The 25,277-nt window shown below is 42.0% G+C and overlaps 1 protein-coding gene across 1 annotated transcript in view; it reads left to right on the top strand.

Moving 5' to 3' along the window:
• Positions 1 to 25,277, top strand: part of LOC117360292 (sodium- and chloride-dependent neutral and basic amino acid transporter B(0+)-like) — a 183,673-nt gene that overhangs the window by 8,602 nt on the left and 149,794 nt on the right. Inside the window, exons 3-4 of the mRNA XM_033943984.1 lie at positions 13,217 to 13,348; positions 22,131 to 22,292. Of these exons, the coding sequence (XP_033799875.1) occupies positions 13,217 to 13,348; positions 22,131 to 22,292 (294 nt within the window). The remainder of the gene's footprint in view (positions 1 to 13,216; positions 13,349 to 22,130; positions 22,293 to 25,277) is intronic.

The raw sequence follows: 25,277 nt of genomic DNA on the forward strand, positions 1-25,277 counted from the left end.
ATAATCATTTAGTACTTAATAAAAATAATTTGAAAGAACAAAATGAAAATAATGTGATACCAAAACCAAAAGGAACAAAAATAATATAACTAGATTAACTTGATAAAATGAAACATAAAACAATAAATAATTCCTACATTTAATATAAAACCTTCACATGTAAACAGTAGATCCGAGGATAAAGGACAGAAACTAACAAATATGCAAGATCCTATTTCTTATTAATCTACTAAGTTTAATAACTTTACTTTTTTTTTTTTTATAACAGAGATAGAGCTTATTAAACCTCCTCACTAAGGCAGACACTATGAAAAGTTGTTTAGTCTTGTGAACAGTTAACTAAGTTCTAAACTTGAAATCTATAAAACCGTATCCTCAGGACAAGCCATCACAATGTAGACCCTTCATGTAAAATGAACTGTCAATGATCTGAAGACACTCCAAACTCCGATGTTAATCCAACAACTATAACATCCTTTATGCAAGCTTTTTGTATTAAGGATTACAGTTCCTCCACGAACAGTATAGAATCTTGATGTCATGAACTTTAAGATGTATAAAGAAAGTGCTTCTTCAAAAGATGTTCCCTCCTTGATGAGCTGAACTAGAGTCTTCTGCCAAAAAGGCAATACGAGTGGATATACTTCCATTTCTCTGAAATATTGAGCTGTGATGACTACATCCATTTTAAGGTTGAAGAAATCAATTCCTTCACCCCATTTATCAGCATATTCCATAACAATAAGTAATAGCTTCTGTTATACCTCAGAGACCCCACAGCTTAATCCGTTAGTTTGTTATTGCTATGGCTATGTCTAAAGCACACTTAATAAATTATGTATAGCCTGCAGTCCGTTCTGAAATCTTTAGTTCTCTAGATTAGCCGCTTCATAAATTGTTATGTAGCAGGATTGTCATTATGACAGGCCAGTTTTAATCCACTTCAGCCATCTTCATCAAATAAACTAATCAGTCTGGAAAGCTCCCCTTCATAGGCATATACTAAAAACGGACCTGGACACTTTTATAAACTGGGGGTCTTTCAACCAAAGCTACTTTATCTGCCTCAACCTCCATCTTCTGCATATTGAACCTTAGAATTCCAAATATATACCATTATCCTCAGGTCCACCACAAACATTCTATCATCGTTAGAAATCAAAAACATTTGAGAAAGGAAAGACAAAAAACCTTCTTTTATTCTTATAAAAATATAGTCTCAAATAATCAAAGCACCAAGGGAATCACATCACAGCTCACCTTTTCATTCATTCATAGGTTGTTCCCTTTGACTTAAAAACATCTTTAACTTATCAGGATGGTCAAAGCTAAGTGTTTTATTATCAACTGTTACCTTCATGATAGCAGGATATAGTAAACCGTACTTTGCACCAATTTCCCTTAAAGATGGTCTTAAATCTAAAAACTGCTTCCTCCTTTCTGCAGTGTATTTTGCAAAGTCCAGTACAATATGGATCCTCGCATCTTGGCATCTTAAATTCTTATTCTCTTTTGTCAACCGTATTATTTCTAAGGCGTGCTGATAACTGAAAAGCTTAAAAATTATCGGGCGAGAACTTACAAAGTTTTCTGGTCTTCTCATAGGTACCCTGTGTACACGCTCAATTTCAATTGGATGTTTGGTTTTTAAAGGCAGGACTTTCAAAATAAAATTTTCTACAAAGGAAATCGGGTTCCCTTTCTCCACCACTTCCGGTATGCCTAATAATCTCAGGTTACCGGTAGATCTCCTCATTTTGTTTGAGCAATCCTCCAACTCCTTGGTAAGCATTATGATTTTCTCTCTGTCCACTTTAAACTGCCTTCTTTCCTTTTCAAAACTCTCCATGTTCTTTTCCAGTTGGCTCACTTTTATTTCTAGTACTCTTTATTCATTTTAAAACACTTTCAATAAGTAGAAACAGAATAAATTAAACATTTAACACTTAAAATTTTAGAAGATTCATACAGATCATTACCCTCCCCCCACCCAACCTAATTTTATCATTAAAGTAACTATAAAATTTTATCATAGTTTCAGAAATAAATTATACATATTTTAAACATAAATTACACCTATATAATCAATCAGACTTATTTATCAAATCTCAAAAATATCACCCTTCCCCCCCTATTACCATCCATATAAATAATCAATTAAACTAACCTTATATTCCTCCCACCCCCCACCCCCAGATGTGCATTTTTCTAACAACAAAAATCGTAGTTATAATAATTCTACAAAAGACATCAATGGGACCCATATTAATTTAAAGTTTTTTATATTCCCTAACAAATCAGCGTTCATTTTCTCATATTTATAAATCTATATATATAAAATCGGAGGTATGTATGTGTGTATGTATGTATGTGTGTGTGTATGTGCCGCGATCAAGCAAAAACGGCTTGACCGATTTGAACGAAACTTGGTATGCAGATCCCTCACTACCTGGGATGATATGTTCTGGGGGTCTCGCGGCCCACCTGCACACGTGGGCGGAGCTACAAACATAAATTCAGATTTCACCCATTCATGTCAATGGAAAAAATGTAAAAAGCTGCCATTCTCACAGTAATTCAAAAACAGCTTGACCGATTTGAACGAAACTTGGTATGCAGATCCCTCACTACCTGGGGTGATATGTTCTGGGGGTCTCGCGGCCCACCTGCACACGTGGGCGGAGCTACAAACATAAATTCAGATTTCACCCATTCATGTCAATGGAAAAAATGTAAAAAGCTGCCATTCTCACAGTAATTCAAAAACAGCTTGACCGATTTGAACGAAACTTGGTATGCAGATCCCTCACTACCTGGGGTGATATGTTCTGGGGGTCTCACGGCCCACCTGCACACGTGGGTGGAGCTACAAACATAAATTCAGATTTCACCCAGTCATGTCAATGGAAAAAATGTAAAAAGCTGCCATTCTCACAGTAATTCAAAAACAGCTTGACCGATTTGAACGAAACTTGGTATGCAGATCCCTCACTACCTGGGGTGATATGTTCTGGGGGTCTCGTGGCCCACCTGCACATGTGGGTGGAGCTACAAACAGAAAATCAGATTTCACCCATTCATGTCAATGGAAAAAATGTAAAAAGCTGCCATTCTCACTGTAATTCAAAATATAAAACACTTTCTATGACACAATAACCATTAGGGACATCGTTTCTATTCTACCACGGACACCATACATATAGAGTTTGTATGTTCTAACTGTGTTTGTTACTGTTTCCTTCATGCACCCCAGTTCATAATGTTATTACATTACATGAGTACTCACATATGCTGAACTAGGAACACAGGTTCCATTCTGAACCGGGAAAAAACATCATGGAGTTTATTTTCAACCTGAGTTTCCACATATTGAGTTGTTTAAATCAATACTGAAACTTTTGTTCATATTAATTTTGTTGTATATTCTCCAAGTAAAATATATTTGCTCACTGATGTATCTTTTGCTCATGTTTTCACACAAATCTATTTGGACTCTTTCACAGACTTTTTTTGCCCCAAAAAATGCCTACAAGAAAGCGTAAAGCAGTTGCCCAACTGCAATCCAAAGCTAAAAAGATGAAAGAAAAGCGTTCTCAAGAAACTCCTGAGGAAAGAAATAGAAGAGTTTCTAAACTGCGCCAGAGCGTTGCTACCTCCAGAGCTTCTGAGACAGTACAGCAGCATGATGCCCGACTGCAGGATAAGAGAGAAAGAGCTGCTATATCCAGAGCTTCTGAGACAATACAGCAGCGTGATGCCCGACTGCAGGAAAAGAGAGATAGAGCTACTACATCTAGAGCTTCAGAGACAGCATAGCAGCATGATGTCCGACTGCAAGATATGAGGGAGAGAGCTACTACATCTAGAGCTTCAGAGACAGCACAGCAGCATGATGCCCGACTGCAAGATATGAGGGAGAGAGCCACTACGTCTAGAGCTTCAGAGACAGCACAGCAGCGTGAAATCAGACTGCAGGATAAGAGAGCGAGAGCTAATACGTCTAGAGCTTCAGAGACAGCACAGCAGCGTGATGTCAGACTGCAGGATATGAGAGATAGAGCTACAACGTCTAGAGCTTCAGAGACATCACAGCAGCGTGATGTCAGACTGCTGGATATGAGAGAAGGAACCAGACTATCGAAGAATGCACAACATTTTACCCTAACATTGGAAGGATTTCATTATGATCCACATAAAGAATACTCATAGCATCTAAGTGTTACCATTGGAAAAATGGAAATTCTTTGTAGCTATTGCCATGCTAAAAAGTTTAAATCAGAGTCTGCTGGAATTTGCTGCAAAAATGGCAAAGTTAAACTCTACCAACTGCAAACACCACCACAAGAACTTTTAAACTACACATCATCAAAAACACCAGAGTCAAGGCATTTTCTTAATAACATTAGGAAATACAAATCATGTTTTCAAATGACATCATTTGGTGCAACATCAGTTGTGGAACATCCCGGATTTCTATCCACATTTACAGTGCAAGGACAGATTTACCATAAAGCTGGATCTTTGCTTCCACTCCCAGATCAAACACCAAAATTTCTTCAAATATATTTTATTGAAAATGAACAGATAGAAGCTGAACAGAGGTGTACCTACATCTCAGGAACAAGAAGTGAAATTGTGTTAAACTTACAAAGGATGTTGCATGACAACAATGATCTTATTAAAATGTTTACAAAAGCATTGGACCGTATGCCAACGGATGAATATAAAGTCGTAATAAGAGCAGACAGAAGACCAGCTGGTGAACATGTGCGGCGCTTCAATGCACCTCTGGCAGATGAAGTTGCTGTAGTTATATCTGGCGATGAGTTTAATCAACGAGATATTGTAATTCAACGACGGGGCGAATCATTGCAGCGCATCTCAGAAACACATCGATCTTATGATGGTCTACAGTACCCCCTGATATTCCCTCGAGGTGAAGATGGATATCATTTTAATCTGAGGCAAGTCAACCCAAGAACAGGTGAAACCACCAGCAAAAAGGTTTCTGCAATGGATTTTTATACATACAGGCTAATGATTAGAGATGACGAGCAGAACCACATATTAAACTGCAGGCAATTGTTCCATCAATTCATTGTTGATATGTATGCTAAAATTGAGAGTGAGCGTCTTTTGTATATTCATTTAAATCAACGTAAACTAAGAGTTGAACAATATATTCATTTGAGAGATGCTGTGGCAAATGATGGAAACATTCAAGACCTTGGTGCCGTAGTCATACTACCATCTTCATTTACAGGCAGCCCCAGACACATGCACGAATACATACAAGATGCTATGACTTATGTGAAGGCATACGGTAGACCAGATTTATTTATCACATTCATTTGCTATCCAACTTGGACAGAGATTAAGGAGTTGCTTATCAATGGTCAGTTACCCAGTGAACGCCATGACTTGATTGCCAGAATATTTCATCAGAAGCAGTTGAAACTAATTGATGTTATAAAAAAAGGACATGTCTTTGGAATGGCAAGATGCTGGATGTACACAATTGAATGGCAAAAGCGGGGACTGCCACACTCACACAATTTATTCTGGATGAAGGACAAAATTCAGCCAACCCAAATTGATGATGTTATATCTGCTGAGTTGCCTGACCCAGACCAAGATCCTGACCTTTATGCGGTTGTAACAAAAAACATGATCCACGGACCATGTGGATATCTGAATCCCAGCTCTCCTTGTATGAAGGATGGGAAGTGTACTAAGCGATATCCAAGACAATTGATACAAGATACTCAAACTGGAAATGATGGTTATCCTCTTTATAGACGACGAGCTGCTGAAGATGGAGGATTCAAGGCAAAACTAACGTTGCGCAGCAAAACCGAGATAGAAATCGACAATAGATGGGTTGTGCCATATTCGCCGTTATTATCAAAAATGTTTCAGGCACACATCAACGTGGAGTACTGTAACAGTGTAAAATCAATCAAATATGTGTGCAAGTATATTAACAAAGGTAGTGATATGGCAGTTTTCAGCCTAAGCACTCAGAGTCCAAACGATGAAGTGATGCGGTACCAATTGGGAAGATACATTAGCAGTAATGAGGCAGTTTGGCGAATTCTTACATTTCCCATTTATCAAAGACACCCTACTGTTCTTCACCTCAGCGTTCATTTAGAAAATGGTCAGAGAGTGTATTTTACAACAGAGAGCGCCTCTAGACTGGCTAATTAGCCACCAAATACAACCTTAACCGCATTCTTTCAACTTTGTCAGCAGGATGCTTTTGCAAGGACTTTGTTGTATCCTGAAATTCCAAAATATTACACATGGAATATATCCAGGAAAGTTTTCTGTAGAAGAAAAGTTGGTAAGCCTGTCCCTGAAGATGATGTCTTCACAAGTGATCCTTGGGGCGAGTGTACACAGTTCACCCCAATAACGCAGAATGCTTTTTCCTTAGGATGCTACTTCACTCAGTTCGAGGACCCAGATCTTTTGCTGAAATAAGAACAGTTAAGGGGGAAATCTGCCAGACATTTAGAGAGGCATGTCAGAAGCTGGGTTTACTGGAAGGAGACCAGCACTGAGTTGACACACTGCGAGAAGCTGAATTAATCTCCCTACCACAGCAAATCAGAACCCTTTTTGCTATAATACTGACTACATGCAGTCCATCCAATCCAAATAGTTTATGGGAAAAATATAAAGAGGCCCTAAGTGAGGATTTACTTGCCAAAGTCCAGAAGGAAAACCCCACATTAGAAATTCCCTTCTGTCTTGACCTTTTCAACAAGTCACTGATTATTCTTGAAGACAAGTGTGTGGCCATGATTAATAAAACATTGCTACAACTCGGCCTGCCTGCACCAATCCGAGAACCACAGTATGTGCTTTATACAGATTACATACGTGAAAAAAACTATAATATCAAAGACCTGAGTGCATACGTTGCCAAGAACAAGCCACTTCTGAATAAAGAGCAAAAAATAGTATACCAAATTATAATGGATCACGTAGCAAAACAAGAGGGTGCTATCCTTTTCCTGGATGCTTCTGGGGGTACAGGGAAAACATTTTTGACTAATTTAATTCTGGCCACAATCAGGGCTCAGGGAGAAGTTGCTCTTGCCATTGCCTCTTCAGGAATTGCTGCAACATTAATGGAAGGGGGCAGGACAGCCCATTCAGCACTCAAATTACCACTTGACATTGTCAGGCAAGAGAATCCTACCTGCAACATAAGTAAGGCAAGTGGTTGTGCACAAGTGCTCAAAACATGTAAATTGATTGTATGGGATGAATGCACCATGGCTCACAAGAAAGCTCTTAAGGCTCTTCATGTCACTCTGAGAGATCTGAGAGGAAATGACAACCTGATGGGAGGAGCTCTGGTACTTCTATGTGGAGATTTTCGTCAAACTTTGCCTGTCATCCCAAAGTCAACACCAGCTGATGAGATATATGCATGTTTAAAACATTCATTTCTGTGGAGACGTGCAACAAATAACTTTAAAACAAAACATGAGAGTAGATTTGGGGGATGAAAGTGCGCTAATTTTCTCAAACCAACTACTCGAAATTGGAGAAGGTAGATTACCAGTTGAGTCTTCTGGCAAAATAAAATTGGCTTATAATTTTTGTAATCTGGTGTCATCAGTTGCAGACCTAATAGATGCTGTCTATCCTGCAGTTAAAGAAAACTATATCAATTTTAACTGGTTGCGAGACAGGGCCATTCTTGCTGCTAAAAATGAAGATGTCCATGGAATTAACAATCAAATACTTGCCATGTTACCCGGCGCAGTCACAGAATACAAGTCTATTGATACAGTAGTAGATGCTGATGAGGTCATCAATTTCCCAACAGAATTCCTATACTCACTTGATCCAGCTGGATTACCACCACATTGTCTTTTACTTAAAGTGGGATCGCCGGTTATTTTACTTCGCAACCTTGACCCACCAAAACTTTGCAATGGCACAAGGCTTTGTGTAAAGAGGTTACTGGCCAATGTAATTGAAGCAACTATCTTAACCGGAAAGGGACAAGGTGAAACCGTATTTATCCCACGGATACCACTTATTCCAACAGATCTTCCTTTTCAGTTTAAGAGATTGCAAATTCCTGTGAGCCTTGCATTCTCTATCACAATCAACAAATCACAAGGACAGACTATTACATACTGTGGAGTGGATTTAAGATCCCCCTGTTTTTCCCATGGACAACTCTATGTTGCTTGCTCAAGGGTGGGTTCACCCAAGAATTTATATGTTCTTACTCCTGGAGGTGAAACTAAAAATGTTGTTTATAATCAAGTTTTGTGTTAGTTGTATTTTATTCATTTTCTCAAATATTTCACATTATAATTTGAATATTGTACTTTTTATAAAGCTGTAAAAAAATAATTTCATTCACCACTATAAAGTATCTTTTTTTTAATCCATTTATTGTGTTATTGCTATAATTAAATACCCGTGCAACGCCGGGGCTTCAGCTAGTTAGACATAAACTAGCCCACCAGAATGTAAAGTTGAGACGATCCCAGTTTTTCCAGTTACGTGTAATCAATTGTATAGCTATACTTGTCATACCATGAAACAGTTTCAAAAATATATTTATTAAACAAAACTGAAATTTAAATAGAGATATAATACAGTGTTAATGTAATACTTATGAAACACCCAACAAGCATGCTTTAGAGCATTCAAATAACATAGGGAAAGGAAACCCGATGTACACAATGGAAGGGATGGTATTGGGGGTAAGCAACCTAGAAAAGGACTTGGAGGTTTTGGTGGGCAAAACAGTGAAGCCGGAGGCACAATGCGCAGCGCCCTCAAAGAAGGCGAACAGAATGTTGGGCATTATTAAAAAGGAAATCACTACCAGAACCAAAGAAGTTATCCTGCTGCTATATCGGGCGATGGTGCGCCCGTATCTGGAGTACTGCGTTCAGTACTGGTCGCTGTACCTTAAGAAGGATATGGCATGGAAAACCTTTCATATGCTGAGAGGCTGGAGAATCTGGGGTTCTTTTCCCTGGAAAAGCGGAGACTTAGAGGGGACATGATAGAAACTTACAAGATCATGAAGGATATAGAGAAGGTAGAGAGGGACAGATTCTTCAGACTGGCGGGGGGCAACAAAAAACTTGGACACTCAAAATTGGGCACTCAAAAAAATTGAAGGGAGACAGATTCAGAACAAATGCTAGGAAGTTCTTCTTCACTCAGAAGGTGGTGGATACCTGGAATGCGCTTCCAGAGGAGGTGGTAGAGCAGAGTACGATTTTGGGTTTCAAAAAGGGATTGGATGAGTTCCTAAAGGAAAAGGGGATTGAAGGGTATAATTAGAGGGGTACTATACAGGATAAGATGTCTTAGTAAAGGATCACTTACAGGTCATTGACTTGGGGGGGCCACTGCGGGAGCAGACTGCTGGGCATGATGGACCTATGGTCTGACTTGGCAGAGGCAATGCTTATGTTCTTATGTTCTTAACATAGGTATAACACTAATGCTTTTCTACAATACAGCTTATCATATAGCCAAGGGGCCAAATGCAGATATTAGGTAGGGACAAGATAGATGGAACAGAATCCTTTGGGATAAACAGATCTAATCTAACCTAATGCTTAATTTTGTATACCGAGACTTCAATCCAGGAAAGCTCGACTCGGTTTACAGTAATTAGGTTAAGGTAATGAAAATATAAAATTGTAATTAGATTAAGCTAATCTATAATAATAAAATGCTAAGCGCGCATGAGCACGCTTACCGGTGTGTTCCCTGAGATCTGATCTGTTGGGCTGTGGCCAGTAGGAGTGCGCATGCGCGCCAGACAAGCCTTCCTGCTCTCCACCTCGTGCCGCTGCAGTGGGTCTTTTCTCGAGATGCACCTGTGTCGAAGAAGGTGGCGGTTATGAAGGGAGCCGCCATGGCACCTTCAAAATTAAAAATAGACTTCGTGCAGAAACTGCCCCACACTCACAGCTCAGCTTCAGTGACACCAACCAAGATGGATGATGTTCCAGGCCTGTCTGACACCAGTCCAGACTTGAGCTCCCACTCCAGCACATGGGCCCACTTCAGTTCACGGGAGAGTGTACCTGATGATAGCCACAGCGAGGGCTCTGGTGATATCTTAGGGGGTACCTCTTCCACAGCTACCGTCACCACTGCGAAGCCAACAAGTGACCAGACTGCCTACCCCCTGGACAGTGGTGTATCAAGGGCTGGGTAGAAATGAAAAAGACGTATAGCACTCGCAAAGCTGGCTCCTTAACTGAGCATCACCACTACTGAGTAAACAACTTCATTTGTGACCAGTGAAGCGTCTTTTATTGCTGAACAGGGGGAGCAGGAAAGAGGTGCTGATGGATAGGGGGGCAGAAAAAGGAAGGGAGGCCTACTGCTGGACAGGGGAAGAGGTGCTGAAGGACAGGGGGGAGGAAGAAAAAGGAAGGGAGGCCTACTGCTGGACAGGGGGAGCAGGAAAGAGGTGCTGCTGGACAGGGGGGAGGTAAAACACAGGGAGAAGGGCTGCTGCTGGATAAGGAGAGCAGTGAAGGGGTGGTGGTGGACACAGGGAAGGTAAAAGGAAGGGAGAATGGACAGGGGGAGTAGCCAAGGGGTGGTGGTGGACAGCCGAGGAAAAATAAAGACATAAAAAAAGAAATACTGAAAGCGGCTAAGGAGAGAGAGAGAAAGAAATAAAGATAGACACACACACATATATTCTAGCACCCGTTAATGTAACGGGCTTTAAGACTAGTAATAATATAACAGAAGTAGAAGAGAAGTTAATTACCAAACTGTTTAGCAAGCAGAATAGTTTTCAAAGACTTACAAAAAAAAGGAAGGGAACTAGAGCTTTGCAAAAAAAGTGGAAGATCATTCCAAAGTTTGATGAACTTGAAGGACAGAGATTGATCAAAAGCCTTGGTTCTCTTTTTTTTTTGTGATACACTTTCTTTTTATTAAATTCTTTATTCATTTTATAACTTATATCAAGTGCACATTAAGTATCAAACAATTATAATACAACATCACTTGAAAAATCCTTGAAAAAGCCTTGGTTCTCTTAATACCTTTACTAGATGGGCAGGATAACTTAACTTGTTGGTCGCCCCTTGCAAAAAGAATATAAAGATTCCAAGACAGAGAAACTAAAGGAGTGAAAATACCAAAGAGAATTTTAAAAATGACACAGGCGCATTTAAACTGGACTCTAAAATACACAGGGAGCCAATGAAGGTTATAGAGTAATGGTGTCACATGATCAAACTTACATTTCCTGAAAATCAATCTAGCAGCAGTGTTCTGGACCAACTGTAGTCTAAAAAGACAGGTTTTTGTAATACCAAGATAAAGAGCGTTACAGTAGTCAAGATGAGATAAAATAATCGACTGAAACCAGCATATGTAGATTGAAAAAACATTTCTTAACCAAAGAGCTAATCTGATCCTTAAAAAAAAGCGAGGAATCAAAAAAGGACTCCCAAGATTTTGGCAGAAAATTCAATTTGTAGGGAGGTTCCAGATACCAGTGCTACAGAGTTAGGAAGATAGTCCAATTTCGGGCCAAGCCACAATAATTTTGTCTTAGATGCATTCAGTTTCATCCGAACAGACTGGGCCTACATTTGAAGTTTAGAGATACAAAGATTTACTTTAGACACTAAATCAATAGTATCCGACTCTATCTCTATCAAAAAGACGGATGGCTAAAATCAAAGGAATAATTTATTTGAATAAACACCCCAATGCCGCCCATTATACAAATTGCAGAATATACATATAATACTATACAGTATATATAAAGCTCTCCAGGTTTTTTTAAAACACTTAGTTGTTTGCAGTACTCCAAGGGCAGGGCAGCAAAGGGATGTAGTGAGTAGTCATGGAGCCATAGCATACAGGCACAAAGTTGTCAGCTCTGCCGATCCCCTGCCCTGGAACAGGGAGCTGACATCAGAGGGGACGGACCGGCAGAACTGACAGGCATGCACCTGTTCTCTGTGGCTCTGTGACTGCTCTCTGCACCCTCTGCATCTGATGAAAGGAGGGTGATTCACCCTGGATGGCAACCAAGTTAGGCATGCTACTGGTTGTTTGAAAAAGCATTAATTGTCTAAGTGTGTTTTGTATATTGCCCTGATATTTATATGCAGCCCCCCAATATTCATACCATGGGAGATCACCAGTGATCTCCTGCAGTCCTGGAAATTCAGTATTGACACTGTATCCGGCGACCAGCATTGAATTTCCAGTCTATTTTTGGACAGCTAGGCCAATATTCAGAAGTTAGTGTTTATTATGATTTCTGTACATTTGATGAAAGTTTAAAAACGAATAAAAAAAAAAAAAAAAAAAAAGAAGTTAGATGGCTAAGACTCAATGGCCAAAGATAGATTCTTTTAGGGGGCTCTGTCTGGTTGCCAAACCTAACTGGCGAGCCGCTGAACATTGGTGGTGGTTGGCTATGTCACGCGATATAGTTAGTCTATCTCCAGATGTATATCGACGGATAGCCAACCACGTGCTATTTACAGTAGCTGGCCAGGAGCTGAAACAGTGCTAAATATCGGCCTCAGTATGTTTATATACACACATACAGGGAAATATGAGCAAAAAGGGAGTTTATTATAAAATTCCTGCTACCTGGCACAATGTTAAAAAAACAAACAAACCCACAATCCTGAAAAACGTTGCGATAAACTCTTAATACATACCCCCAGTAACCATTTTGGCTTGATTTTCTGCAATTTGATGCTATCTACTGAGCTACCCTTTACACCCCTGAGGAAGGCCTACTTGGCCGAAACACAGACCATGTTGGGGTCCAGTATATATTTTATTACAAAGGACTTTCTATGCCTGTCATGTTTTATTCGTTCATATGTATACTTATAACCTAAATTATCCTTATAGCAGTTTGACCTGTGTCCCTTCCCCACTCCCTTTTTGCTCTTACAGTTAACACGTGGGGTTGTGATTTTTTTCCTTTGTATTGTATGAAAGCATCTATACTGCCTTCCTTAAAATGTCAGAGCATAAAAAATCACATTAATGAAGTTTCCTTTAATGATATAACTCCAGTGTGCATTCTCTTCAATTTTCCAAAGCAGGATCTAAAAGTATTGTTTTTCAGAATATGACAGCAATATTTTAAAAATACAAGTGGGACATCTAATTTCTGCAATGTTAATTTCACAATCTTTAATTAAACTCTCAGGTGCGTTTCTCATTCCATATACAATGATGCTGGTACTTGTGGGTTTGCCTTTGTTCTTCCTAGAATGCGCTCTGGGGCAATATGCCAACTTGGGACCAATTTTAGTGTGGAAGTGTGTGCCAATATTACAAGGTCAGTGACAATGCGTTTATGTTTATGCTGTTGACATTAACAATCGATGGGGCCCTTTTACTAAAACTTCAGCAAAAGTGGCTTTAGCACACCTCTTATATGGGTCTGGGTCTTTCCCACACGCTATAGTCACAACTGGAAAATGAAACATTTTTCCATTGTCTGAATTAATGGCCTCGTGCTAATTTTGCCATTAGCATGCCGTCATTATAAAAACTTACCGTGCAAATCCCTGCTGCCACGTATTTTGCAGGTGGGAAGGGCCCTCGTGCTACCTCCACACTATGTAATTACATGTGAGTCATTGCCACATGCTGACTAGCACTGTCGTGCTCGTTCTCCACCTCCTAACATGCCACTTTCAAAGAAAATAAACATTTCTTTTTTAGTGCACAGTATGCAGCAAGGCAGATTTAGCTCAGGATTCCAGCGCACATCCTGCAGAACACCTTTTTAATGTGTGGTACGCATGCAATAGCACTTAGTAAAAAGTTTAGTAAAAGGACCCCAAAGTTAATAATTAACTGATTAATTTAATTAGCCTTAACTAATCCCCTCTTTTACTAAGTTGCGCTAACCAATTAGCGCGCGCTAAACGCTAATGTGTCATTAGACTAACATGCACACGTTAGCGTTTAGGGTGCAATAAATCGATTAGCGCATGCTAATTGGTTAGCGCACCTTAGTAAAAGAGGGTCTAAATATGAAATTTGAGAATACCACAAAAATGTGTTTCATTTGGCTACTTATTTTTTTAAAAAATAGGGTAAATAAGGGGGGTAGTAACCAAGGCTTTCTTTTTTTAAAGTGCACTAAGCGTTTTAGCGTGCATTTATCTCGTACTAAATCAATGTGTGTGCTAAACGCTAACGCGTCCATAGAATAACATGCACGCATTAGCATTTAACATATGTTTAGCGCGCACTAATATTTAGTGCACACTAAAAAGCATAGGGTAAGTATGATTTGTTTGTTTCTGTTCATGTACACTTTGGGCTCCTTTTACGAAGGTGCGCTATGGCCTTAACGCACAGAATAGCGTGTGCTAAATTGCTGCGCGCGCTAGCCGCTACCGCCTCCTTTTGAGCAGATGGTAGATTTTCGGCTAGCGTGCGCTATGGCACACACTAATCCAGTGAAGACTAGAAAAACCCAAAATGGGAAAACTGCAATAAACTAGCAAGCAAAAAGTCTTCCCTAACCCTAAAAAAGGAGGAGGGGGTAGAGGCATCCGAATCAAGAGAACACCTGAAACAAATAATTAGTGATGTGAGTGGAAAACCCTCAGTCTCGTAGCCTGCTATGGGAACAAATCTCTAAAGCACCAGCTGTCACAATCAAACCCAAGAATGGGTGTTACTTGTGAAACATCCCTGGGTTTCCAACTGAATTTACTAGTGCACAAACATGCTACTGGTGAAAAATAAAGTGAAAAAATACATCATTCTCATTTCGGACTTTATACTCATCGGCTGGCATTTTGAGCACAACTGGATTATTCAGCTAGTTCCTGAGGAAGAGGGATGGTTCCCCTCGAAACGGAGCCCCATTGGACAGTTTCTTTTTCAGTCGGTTGTTCTATCTTTCAGACTTCAACGGAAGAAGTTAAGTAATTTTTTTTTCTGTTTTAAGTTTTTTATTCATTTTTCATATAACAACAAGTGTACAATCTAAATTCATACAAATTCATTAAGTATACACTTGACATTGCCAGTGCCAGTGCGGGAGGCAGAGGGCACCGGAGGAGAGCAGGAGAGCAGAGAGAAGAAGGCAGAAGCAGAGGGAGCAGAGAAAGGGGACAAGCGAAGCGGAGGAGAAAGACAGAAGCAGGCAGGCAGCGTGGGGTAGGCGAGAGGGAGCTCCGCCCACCCCCGACGCATCACCAACAGCGCAACCGGACTCCCCCTTAACAGGGGGAGTGCCAACGGTGTGCCGCCATTCGGCGTGTGGTGAAGGCAAGCGGCGAAGGCGCTCACCTTAGCGAGAGCGCCTTTGCAAAGGAGCCTTGAGAAGGAGCCAGGAGACCAGGGCACCCAGCAGATTCACCTAGAAAAGAGCGCCTTGGCGAAGGAGCCTTGAGAAGGAGCCTTGAGAAGGAGCCAGGAGACTAGGGCACCCAGCAGATTCACCTAGAAAAGTACGCCTTGGTGAAGGAGCCTGGGGAAGGAGCCAGAAAGCTAACTGAGAGCCCCAAAACCTAGCTGCACGCCGGGCACCACTCCTACTCACCGAGGGACCGTAAGAAAAAGAAATGGAGGCTGCAGGAACCAAGCGGAGCTACCCAATGTACTGCACTGAGTGTCATATGTATGACTACCTCCCCTCCGGGAGGCAGGCATACATATGCGGTCGATGTCAGGAACTGGATAGCCTGAGGAAGGAGGTCGGAAGACTACAGGTCAGGGTCCAGGAGCTGGAGGGACTCCGCACCATAGAGGAACCGTGCTGGACAACTGAGGATACCACCAGAGAGAGCCACATCACGGAGCAAGTTAGAGAGCTCGAGAAATTCATCGAGGAGGCCTGCAGGATGGTGGAGGCACAGGACCACCAGCAAATCAGAAGCAAACCAACAGTTGGAGGACAGAATCCACCAGACGCCATGGGAGTAGGACTTTGCGTAGGATCGGGACAGGCAGAGGAGGTGGAGACCCAACAGAACCCGGAGGAAGGATTAGCGGACTGCGCCACTGATACAGACCTGAGACCAGAGAGACAACTGAGGAAGGAAAAATCTGCAATCGTAGTGGGAGACTCTATCCTGAGAGAAGTGGACAGTCACATAGCAGGAGGGGGAGAGGACCGACTAGTGACATGCCTCCCGGGGGCAAGAACGAAGGACGTCATCAACAGAATTGAGAGAATCCTGGAAGGAGCTGAGACGGAGGAGACAGCAGTAATAATCCACGTTGGAACCAACGACGTCAGCAGGAGGAACTACAACAGGACTACACTAATTGAGCAGTTCCAGATCCTGGGGAGGAAACTGAAGCTGAGGACAAGGAAGATAGCCTTCTCAGAGATCCTGCCAGTACCGAGGGCGGATGCAAGGAGGCAGACCGAGCTGCAAGAGATAAACGGCTGGCTGAGGAGATGGTGCGAAGAGGAGAGTTTCCACTTTGTACGGAACTAGACAACTTTTTTGGGGAAGAACAAGCTCTACAGGAGGGACGGACTGCACCTGAGCACGGCTGGGACGAGGATGCTGGCACGCAACGTCCAGAGCGGCATAGACTTGGCTTTAAACTGAGGAGAAGGGGAAAGCCGATAGTCGATCTGACCTCGACACATCGGACCAAAGTATCAAACAAGGATACTGAACCAGGGAATTGTAAAAGAGGGCTCGGGATTGAGTGGGAACTTTTGGAAAAAGGACCCAAGGATGCAATGCAGGGGCCCAAAGCACAAATGAACCTAGCAAGCAGGATTAAGATAGAACAACAGGAGCCAGAGGGGCATCCAAACATGGGGAAGCAGGCTGAGGACAACACAGACACATCGCAGGATGAGGATGAACGTAACAAGGCTCGGGGGCTGGCAACCCATGAGGGGGTCGGCAGGAGCGCCAACCCCCGAGAACCAGCGGGGAAGGCAAACAACCGGGACTTAAATTGCCTATACACTAATGCTAGGAGCCTAAGAGCCAAAATGGGAGAGCTGAAAGTCATAGCCAGTAAAAAGGACCTGGACATAATTGGAGTCACAGAAACATGGTGGACTGATGACAACAAATGGGATGTGGTCATACCAGGGTACAAACTCTATAGGAGAGACAGGATCCACAAGAAAGGTGGAGGAATAGCGATATATATAAAGGACTCCATTCCCTCAACCAGGATGGAAACAACAGTAAGGGTGGACGGCTTGGAATCACTATGGGTTAAGCTACAAGGGGGAACTGGAGCAGACATCAAATTGGGACTGTACTATCGTCCACCTGGACAACCGGAAACAATCGACCAGGACCTGGAGGCTGAATTGAGGCAGGTTTGCAAAAGCGGAAGTGTGGTGGTAATAGGGGACTTCAACTACCCTGGGATAGACTGGAGTATTGGACACTCAAACTGCACGAGGGAGACCAAATTCCTGGAGGCTATGAGGGTCTGTTTCATGGAACAGCTGGTCACAGAACCAACGCAGGGAGATGCCACTCTTGACCTAATCCTCATCGGGCTAGGGGGACCCGCAAAGGAGGTGGCGGTACTAGCGCCACTAGGAAACAGCGATCACAACATGATCCAATGCAAGCTAGAAAGTGGGTCATCAAAGGTAATAAGAACCACAACGACAGCACTCAATTTCAGAAAAGAGAATTACGAAACCATGAGGAAAATGGTGGGAAAGAAACTCAGCGACACATCAGGGAAGATGGAGACCATAGAAAAAGCCTGGTCCCTACTCAAAGGAACGGTGCAAAAGGCACAGAACCTGTATGTCCCCAGGTTCAGGAATAGGTATAAAAAGAATCAAACAAAAAACCCAGTGTGGATAACAAATGCAGTGAAAAAAGCGATAAGTGATAAAAAAGCATCTTTCAGGAAATGGAAAAAGGACCAAACAAAGGACAACCAAATGGAACACAAAAGACACCAAAGAGAATGTCACCGAGTGGTTAGGAAAGCAAAAAGAGAATATGAGGAGAGACTGGCGGGGGAAGCAACAAACTTTAATCGTTCTTCAGGTACATAAAGGGGAAGCAACCGGCCAGGGAAGAAGTGGGACCATTGGATGATGGAGACAAGAAGGGAGTGGTAAAGGAGGAAAAAGAGATAGCTGACAGGTTAAATAAGTTCTTCTCGTCGGTCTTCACGAGAGAGGACACATCAAATATTCCAGAACCCGAGGAAATCATAAATGGGGATCAGGATGAAAAGCTGGTCCAACTAGAGGTAAGACAAGAGGATGTCCTCCGACAGATAGACAGACTAAAGAGTGACAAATCACCGGGTCCAGACGGCATCCACCCAAGGGTACTCAAAGAGCTAAGGAACGAAATAGCGGAACCACTTCACCAAATATGTAACCTATCCTTAAAAACTGGGGAGATACCGGAAGACTGGAAAATAGCAAATGTCTCGCCCATCTTTAAAAAGGGTTCAAGGGGTGACCCAGGAAACTACAGGCCGGTGAGCTTGACCTCGGTTCCGGGAAAGATGATGGAAGCAGTGATTAAGGACAGCATCTGTGAACACATAGAAAACAATGGACAACTGAAGGCGAGCCAGCACGGCTTCTGCAAGGGAAGGTAGTGCCTCACAAACTTACTGTATTTCTTTGAGGGAATAAACAGTCAGATGGATAAAGGGGAATCCATAGACATCATTTACCTTGACTTCCAAAAAGCCTTCGACAAGGTACCCCACGAACGGCTGCTTAAGAAGCTGTGGAACCACGGGGTGCAAGGGGATGTCCACCGATGGATCAAAAACTGGCTGGCAGGCAGGAAACAGAGGGTTGGAGTAAAGGGCCACTACTCAGACTGGCTATGGGTCACGAGCGGAGTCCCGCAGGGGTCGGTGCTGGGACCGCTACTGTTCAATATATTTATTAACGACCTGGAGGCGGGAACAAAATGTGAGGTTATATAATTTGCGGATGACACCAAACTCTGCAGCAGGGTTAGGACCGCGGAAGACTGCAAGGACCTGCAAAGGGACCTAACGATACTGGAAGAGAGGGCAGAAAGGTGGCAGATGAGCTTTAACATAGAGAAATGCAAGGTCATGCATGTAGGGAAAAAGAACCCGATGTTCAGCTACAAAATGAGGGGATCACTACTAGGGGTAAGTAACCTTGAAAGAGACCTGGGGGTGATGGTAGACACAACATTGAAGGCGTCGGCACAATGCGCGACGGCATCAAGGAAAGCAAACCAAATGTTGGGTATCATTAAGAAGGGTATCACGGCCAGGATGAAGGAAGTCATCTTGCCACTGTATCGTGCAATGGTGCGCCCGCATCTGGAGTACTGTGTCCAATACTGGTCGCCCTACCTCAAGAAGGACATGGAAATACTTGAGGGAGTCCAGAGAAGAGCGACCAGACTGATAAAGGGTATGGAAAACTTCTCATATGCTTACAGGTTGAAAAAGCTGGGGCTATTCTCCCTGGAAAAGCGGAGACTTAGAGGAGACATGATAGAAACCTTCAAAATCCTGAAGGGCATAGAAAAGATAGACAGGAACAGATTCTTCACACTGTGGGGAACCACAAGTACAAGGGGGCACTCGGAGAAATTAAAAGGGGGCAGGTTTAGAACAAACGCTAGGAAGTTCTTTTTCACCCAGAGGGTGGTGGACACATGGAACGCGCTTCCGGAGGCCGTGATAGGTCAGAGCACGTTGCAGGGCTTCAAAGAAGGTTTGGATAGGTTTCTAGAGGATAAGGGGATTGAGGGGTACAGATAAGAGTTGAGGTAGGTTATAGGAATAGTCAGGGACCATTGCACAGGTGATGGGCCTGGAGGGCCGCCGCGGGAGCGGACCACTGGGCGGGATGGACCTTTGGTCTGACCCAGCGGAGGCAAATTCTTATGTTCTTATTATTTTATACCTTACTGTAAATATAACATTTCATTATATACTCTTTTACTATAATTTTTAAACAGCATATAATATAAGTTAAGTAATTTTTGCTTTTGTCTTTTGACTCTGTCAGCTTCTAGCCAGCCCAGGTGATTTTGGACGCTCCTTGCCCTTGGAGGAGGGGCAAAGATATCCAAACCATTTTACTGTTCAGTGATTTTTTCATGTATTTTTTCACTTTATTTTTCACCAGTAGCATGTTTGTGCACTAGTAAATTCAGTTGGAAACCCAGGGATGTTTCACAAGTAACACCCATTCTGGGGTTTGATTGTGACAGCTGGTGCTTTAGGGACTTGTTCCCATAGCAGGCTGCGAGACTGAGGGTTTTCCACTCACATCACTATTTATTTGTTTCAGGTGTTCTCTTGGTTCGGATGCCTCTACCCCCTCCTCCTTTTTTAGGGTTAGGGAAGACTTTTTGCTTGTTTGCTTCCTTGCTACACACTAATCCAGTGCATGCGTTAAGAACGCTAGCACACCTTCATAAAAGGAGCCCTTTGTATTTCTGTATTTTTGCTAGTGCATATTACATCACTCATTTGACTACTGAGTTTTTGGTTTTTTTAAAAAAAATCTTTATTCATTTTCAAATATTACAGCAAGTGTATAATGTTCAAACAGAAAAAACTTTAACTAATCACTTGACAATCTTACTTAAATTCCTTCAAATATATAAATATAAAAGAATCCCTACCCACCCACCCATATTAATAGTAACCAATTATCAATAATTATCTTTCACATTCCCACCCCCCTATATCTTATCTAATACTAAAGTGTTTAAGATGTCTGATCATTAGAATAATTAATCAATGGCCCCCAAATCTTTTTGAACTTATGATAATTTCCTTGTTGCATGGCAATCACCCTCTCCATTTTATAAATATGTCATACTGAATTCCACCAAAAAGTATAATTCAGTTTAGTGTAATCTTTCCAGTAATCTGCTGAATGGCAACCCCTGTCAATATTAATAGAAATTTATTATTATTTGCAGAAATTGGGCTTTTAAATGACTACAGAGTTTTTGGTATTGCTTGAACAGGGGGGGTAGGGGGGTTGGGTTTATATTCAGATGCTATACGTTGGTATGTTGTGGTTTATGTATTTACCTCTGTTGTACTTATTTACCTCTTCTGATGGTGTACCTCTTTGCTATGCCTGGCAAAATTCAATGAAAATTTTAAGTTAAAAAAAAAAAAAGGATAAACAAGGAGCTTATGTATGAAAATAAAACAAAGGAAAGAGAATACAATATGTGAAATTGGAAATGGAAATTTAAATTGCAAGTAGTGATATTTTCAAATGAGATTAGATTGTTCCACTAAATGAAGACACTCTTCAAGGAGACAAGCTGAGTGAGAGGAGGCACTTCTAGAAAATTTATGAAATTGTAATTAGAAATATTGTAGATAGTATATGAAAGGATGTCTTATGTCAAACTGTTTCGGCAATTATAAACTTGGAGCAGTCATCTTAATATCCCCCCAAAAATGAGCTCAGCAATTGAGAAAACAGTTAAGTACAGAGAAAAAGATATGTATATTTACAGATTTTAACAGCATTCAGCTTATGATTGCAAATTATCTGCTAAAGAAATTGAGAAGAATTTGTATTTCTTTGAGGTTAAGCAGGGTAGCATGTTCTTACAGCATGGGTTATGTCTCCAAAGAAGCCCACGCATGAAGTTTCTTAAGCTTAGAATATACTCAAAGCAGAGGAATATATGAACTGAAGGAAATACCAGAAGAATGGGAAATACGTATTTTGAAAAATGTGAATGTGTACTGAAATATCCCTACTTAATTCTGCCCTTTAAAAAAAAATGTATTTATTTAATTAATTTATAGGCCACTTACAACTAAGCCTATGTAGTTGGGGGAGGGGGCGAGTGGAGAGAAGCAACAATGAAACCTCATTCTGTTTTAAGTTTTTTATTCATTTTTCATATAACAAGTGTATCATAAATTAATACAATTTCATTGAGTACACACTTTGATATTCCTTCATGCATCACTGTAAATACAACGTATCATTATATAATCCTTTATTATAATATTGAAAAAGTATATAATACTTAATAAGTATACCAACTATTACTCAAATTATAAACCCACCCCCTCCTCATTCTTATGATGATAAACATATACAGTATTTATACTTTTATTGATTATTGGCCTGTTATTTTTTTTTCCAGGTGTGGGATTCCTTATGGTTCTGATGTCAACATATGTGTCTATTTATTATAATGTTATCATTTGCTACAGTCTGTATTATTTATTTGCCTCATTTAAACATGTGCTACCGTGGTCAGACTGCTTTGAGTGGGCAGATGAGAAATGTGGCAGAAAACCTGAAGGTAACGTTTTCTGTTTTTCTGGCTTATTGAACCGTATTGCGATTGCCTTAACAATAATAAATTCAGAAGCTCTGCAATTCATTTTTATGCTTTCATGTACAGAATGTAGGAAAGTATTACGTAAGAGAGGTCTGTGTCTGTCTCTCCACCCAGGTCAGGATTAAGCAGGTACCTAGGGCACAAATATTTAGGAAGACCCTTAAAGTGTGTTAATTCAGTGGCTTCCAAGCCAGATTTATACACTGGGAAGTCATTTGTTGACAGAAAGAAAAAGGGATAGGGGAGGGGACCAGAACCAGAACCAGCACTGCCCACAGAGGACTGTCTATTCTTTCCACTGCCTGTGTTTGGCAGAAATAGGTGAGCAGCACACCTTTCCTTATGCTTCCTGCTCTGCTGGCTTTTCTTTGTGGTCAGAACCATATGAGGTCTAGTTTGTTGATGTTTCAAAATGTGTTCATACATATTATGATGTGGGGTGGGGGTCAAGCACTTGTTTGCCTAGCAGTTTGAAAGGCAGATGGATGGAAACAGCACTGGATTTGGGTACTGGAAAATATTGGCACAAAGCGCTATTCTATAAAAAAGTGTAGGATGGGCGTTCTTTATAGAACAATGTTGGACACTGAACTCTGCACCCAACTTTGAGTACAAGAACTTGATGGAAATTCTGGTGCACAATTAGAGTTTTATTATCAGCTGTCAGCGCATGGAAATACAATATGAAGATACAGCGCAGATAGACATAGAGGCCCTGATTCTCCAAAAGTGCGTCCCGATTTTAGGCAGCTGTAGGCGTCCTACAGCTGTCTAATCAGCCAATCGGGATGCACGTTTTTTTTAAAAAAATGCTCCCCAGGCAGGCCGCCTATATTGAAGGCGTGGCCCGCAAGACACCTAGGCCCGGGAGAGGCGTCCTATTCAGAATCGGCCTAAACTAAACCCTGATTCTGTAAACCGGCGTTCATGTTACAGATGTGGGTTAGAGAATCGGGTTAGATTAGACACGGCCCGCTACACTTATCGCGGCAAGGGATCTCTCTGCCGCTATAAGTATAGCGGGCCGTGGCCCCCTGTGGCACTGACGTTGCCAGCTTGAATGATGGCCCCTGGTCAGCGCCTAGAACAGCCGACGTCCTACGTGCTTCCAGTAGAGGCTGGAAGTCCTGCTGGTCACTCAATCATTCAGGAAAGATCAAAGAGTCAGGAATCAAGATGTTCAAACAAAAATAAAGTCTTAATTTATTGACTTCACAAAACCTTGAACAGGTTTTAGTCCATTCATTCCATGAACCAAAAAAACCCCAAATAGGAACAAAAACTGGGTTGCAAAAACAAACACCCCACACTTCCCGTTCAGGATCACAGGTAAGTAGTTCCTTAATTTGCCATAAATCAGTCCTAATGTGTCTGCCTTAATAAGCAAGCAGAAATAAGGTAATGACACTTTCTTTGAAAAATGAAAGCCTTGCATCCAGGCCTTGATTGAAGCAGGCCTGGCCCCAACCAACTCAGCAGTAGTTGGTGGGGGAGGGGAGTAGCCGAATCCACTAATTTAAACACTGTATTAAACAGAATGCCAAAATGGCCCCACAATCCCTCCCAAGGATCTTATGTGGATTCTCCCCACTAAACACCCCTTTGCACAAAGTTCAAATTACTGGTTTCCCTTAATGTTCAAAGGCAAACCCAAAACAGAATTATTCAGTAAAATAAACTGAGTTAAAGGTTTTCAACTTCAGGCACCTTGCAGTGCCCAGCACTGCTCACTGGCTTCACATAGGTGCTAACAGGTTCCAAAAACCAAACTAAAAGTTCAACAACTTAAGTACAACAAACACAGGCATTGCACTTAGCTTTCCTCCATGGCACAAGGTTCTGTATCCATGCAAGAGTCCCCAAATTCCATGGACTCCGGTTCAGCTAACTGGTTGGCCTCAGAGACAGGGGCTGCTTCCAGCATTTCAACATCCAGGCAATGCTGAGGTTCAGGAGAGCTATCCTGACAACCTCCTTCCTGGGCTGACCCAGGGCAGACTGACTGCTTCCTCCTCAGTGCTGCCTCAAGAGCACTGAGGTGACCATGCCCTGTTCTCTGAGGGGGCAGGGCAACCTGAAGCTTCTGCCTAGGTTTCCTAGTGTTTCTCATTAAACCCTCCAGCTGTGTGTTAGCTGAGCTAGTATAATCAGGCTGAGGCTGTCCCAGGCTGTTCTCCTCAGAATCCTCACCTCCCCAGGGTTCTGTAAACTGAGTTTCAAAGGGGAATGCAGAACTTTCCTTCTTCCTGGAGTCTAGCATGTCACACTGATTGGCTCTCTTTAAGGCTAGCCTAGGTTTAGGCAAAGCCTTCCCTGTCACAAGCCGAGCTTTAGGGCTAGGGTTGTGACATACCCCCACCCTAAAAGGTTGACTGTCCCCAGTCTGTGGAGATGTTACCTCATCCTCCTGTATTCTGGATAGGCTATCTACGTTGCTACTAAGCTTGCCTGGGCGATGCACTACCCGGAATCGGAATGTCTGCAGGGCCAAGTACCACCGCGTCAACCTGGCATTATTGTTTCTCATTGTGTTAAGCCATTTAAGTGCTGCGTGGTCGGTAACAAGGGTGAATTCTCGTTCCTGCAAATAATGTTCTAGGGTTTGCATCGCCCATTTGGCAGCCAAGCACTCTAGTTCTACGGTCGCATAATTCTTTTCATTAGAATGCAGTTTGCGACTGAGGAACAGAATAGGGTGCTTCACTCCCTGGACCTCCTGGCTCAGTATTGCCCCAACCCAGTTCCCGAGGCGTCTGTTTGTAGCGCCAAAGGTTTCGTGAAATCAATTGCTGTCAGGACGGGGTTGGTACACAATGCCTCTTTAAGGTCCTCTATAGCCTGTCTTCCCTTATCCTCCCACCGAAGGTTGTCGGGCCGGTTCTTTCTCAGCATATCGGTAAGGATTGCGGCCCTTGTAGAAAAGCTCAGTATGAACCGCCGGTAATA

This window comes from Geotrypetes seraphini, chromosome 5 (genome assembly GCF_902459505.1).
Source record: "Geotrypetes seraphini chromosome 5, aGeoSer1.1, whole genome shotgun sequence".
In the NCBI taxonomy this organism is placed as follows: Eukaryota; Metazoa; Chordata; class Amphibia; order Gymnophiona; family Dermophiidae; genus Geotrypetes; species Geotrypetes seraphini.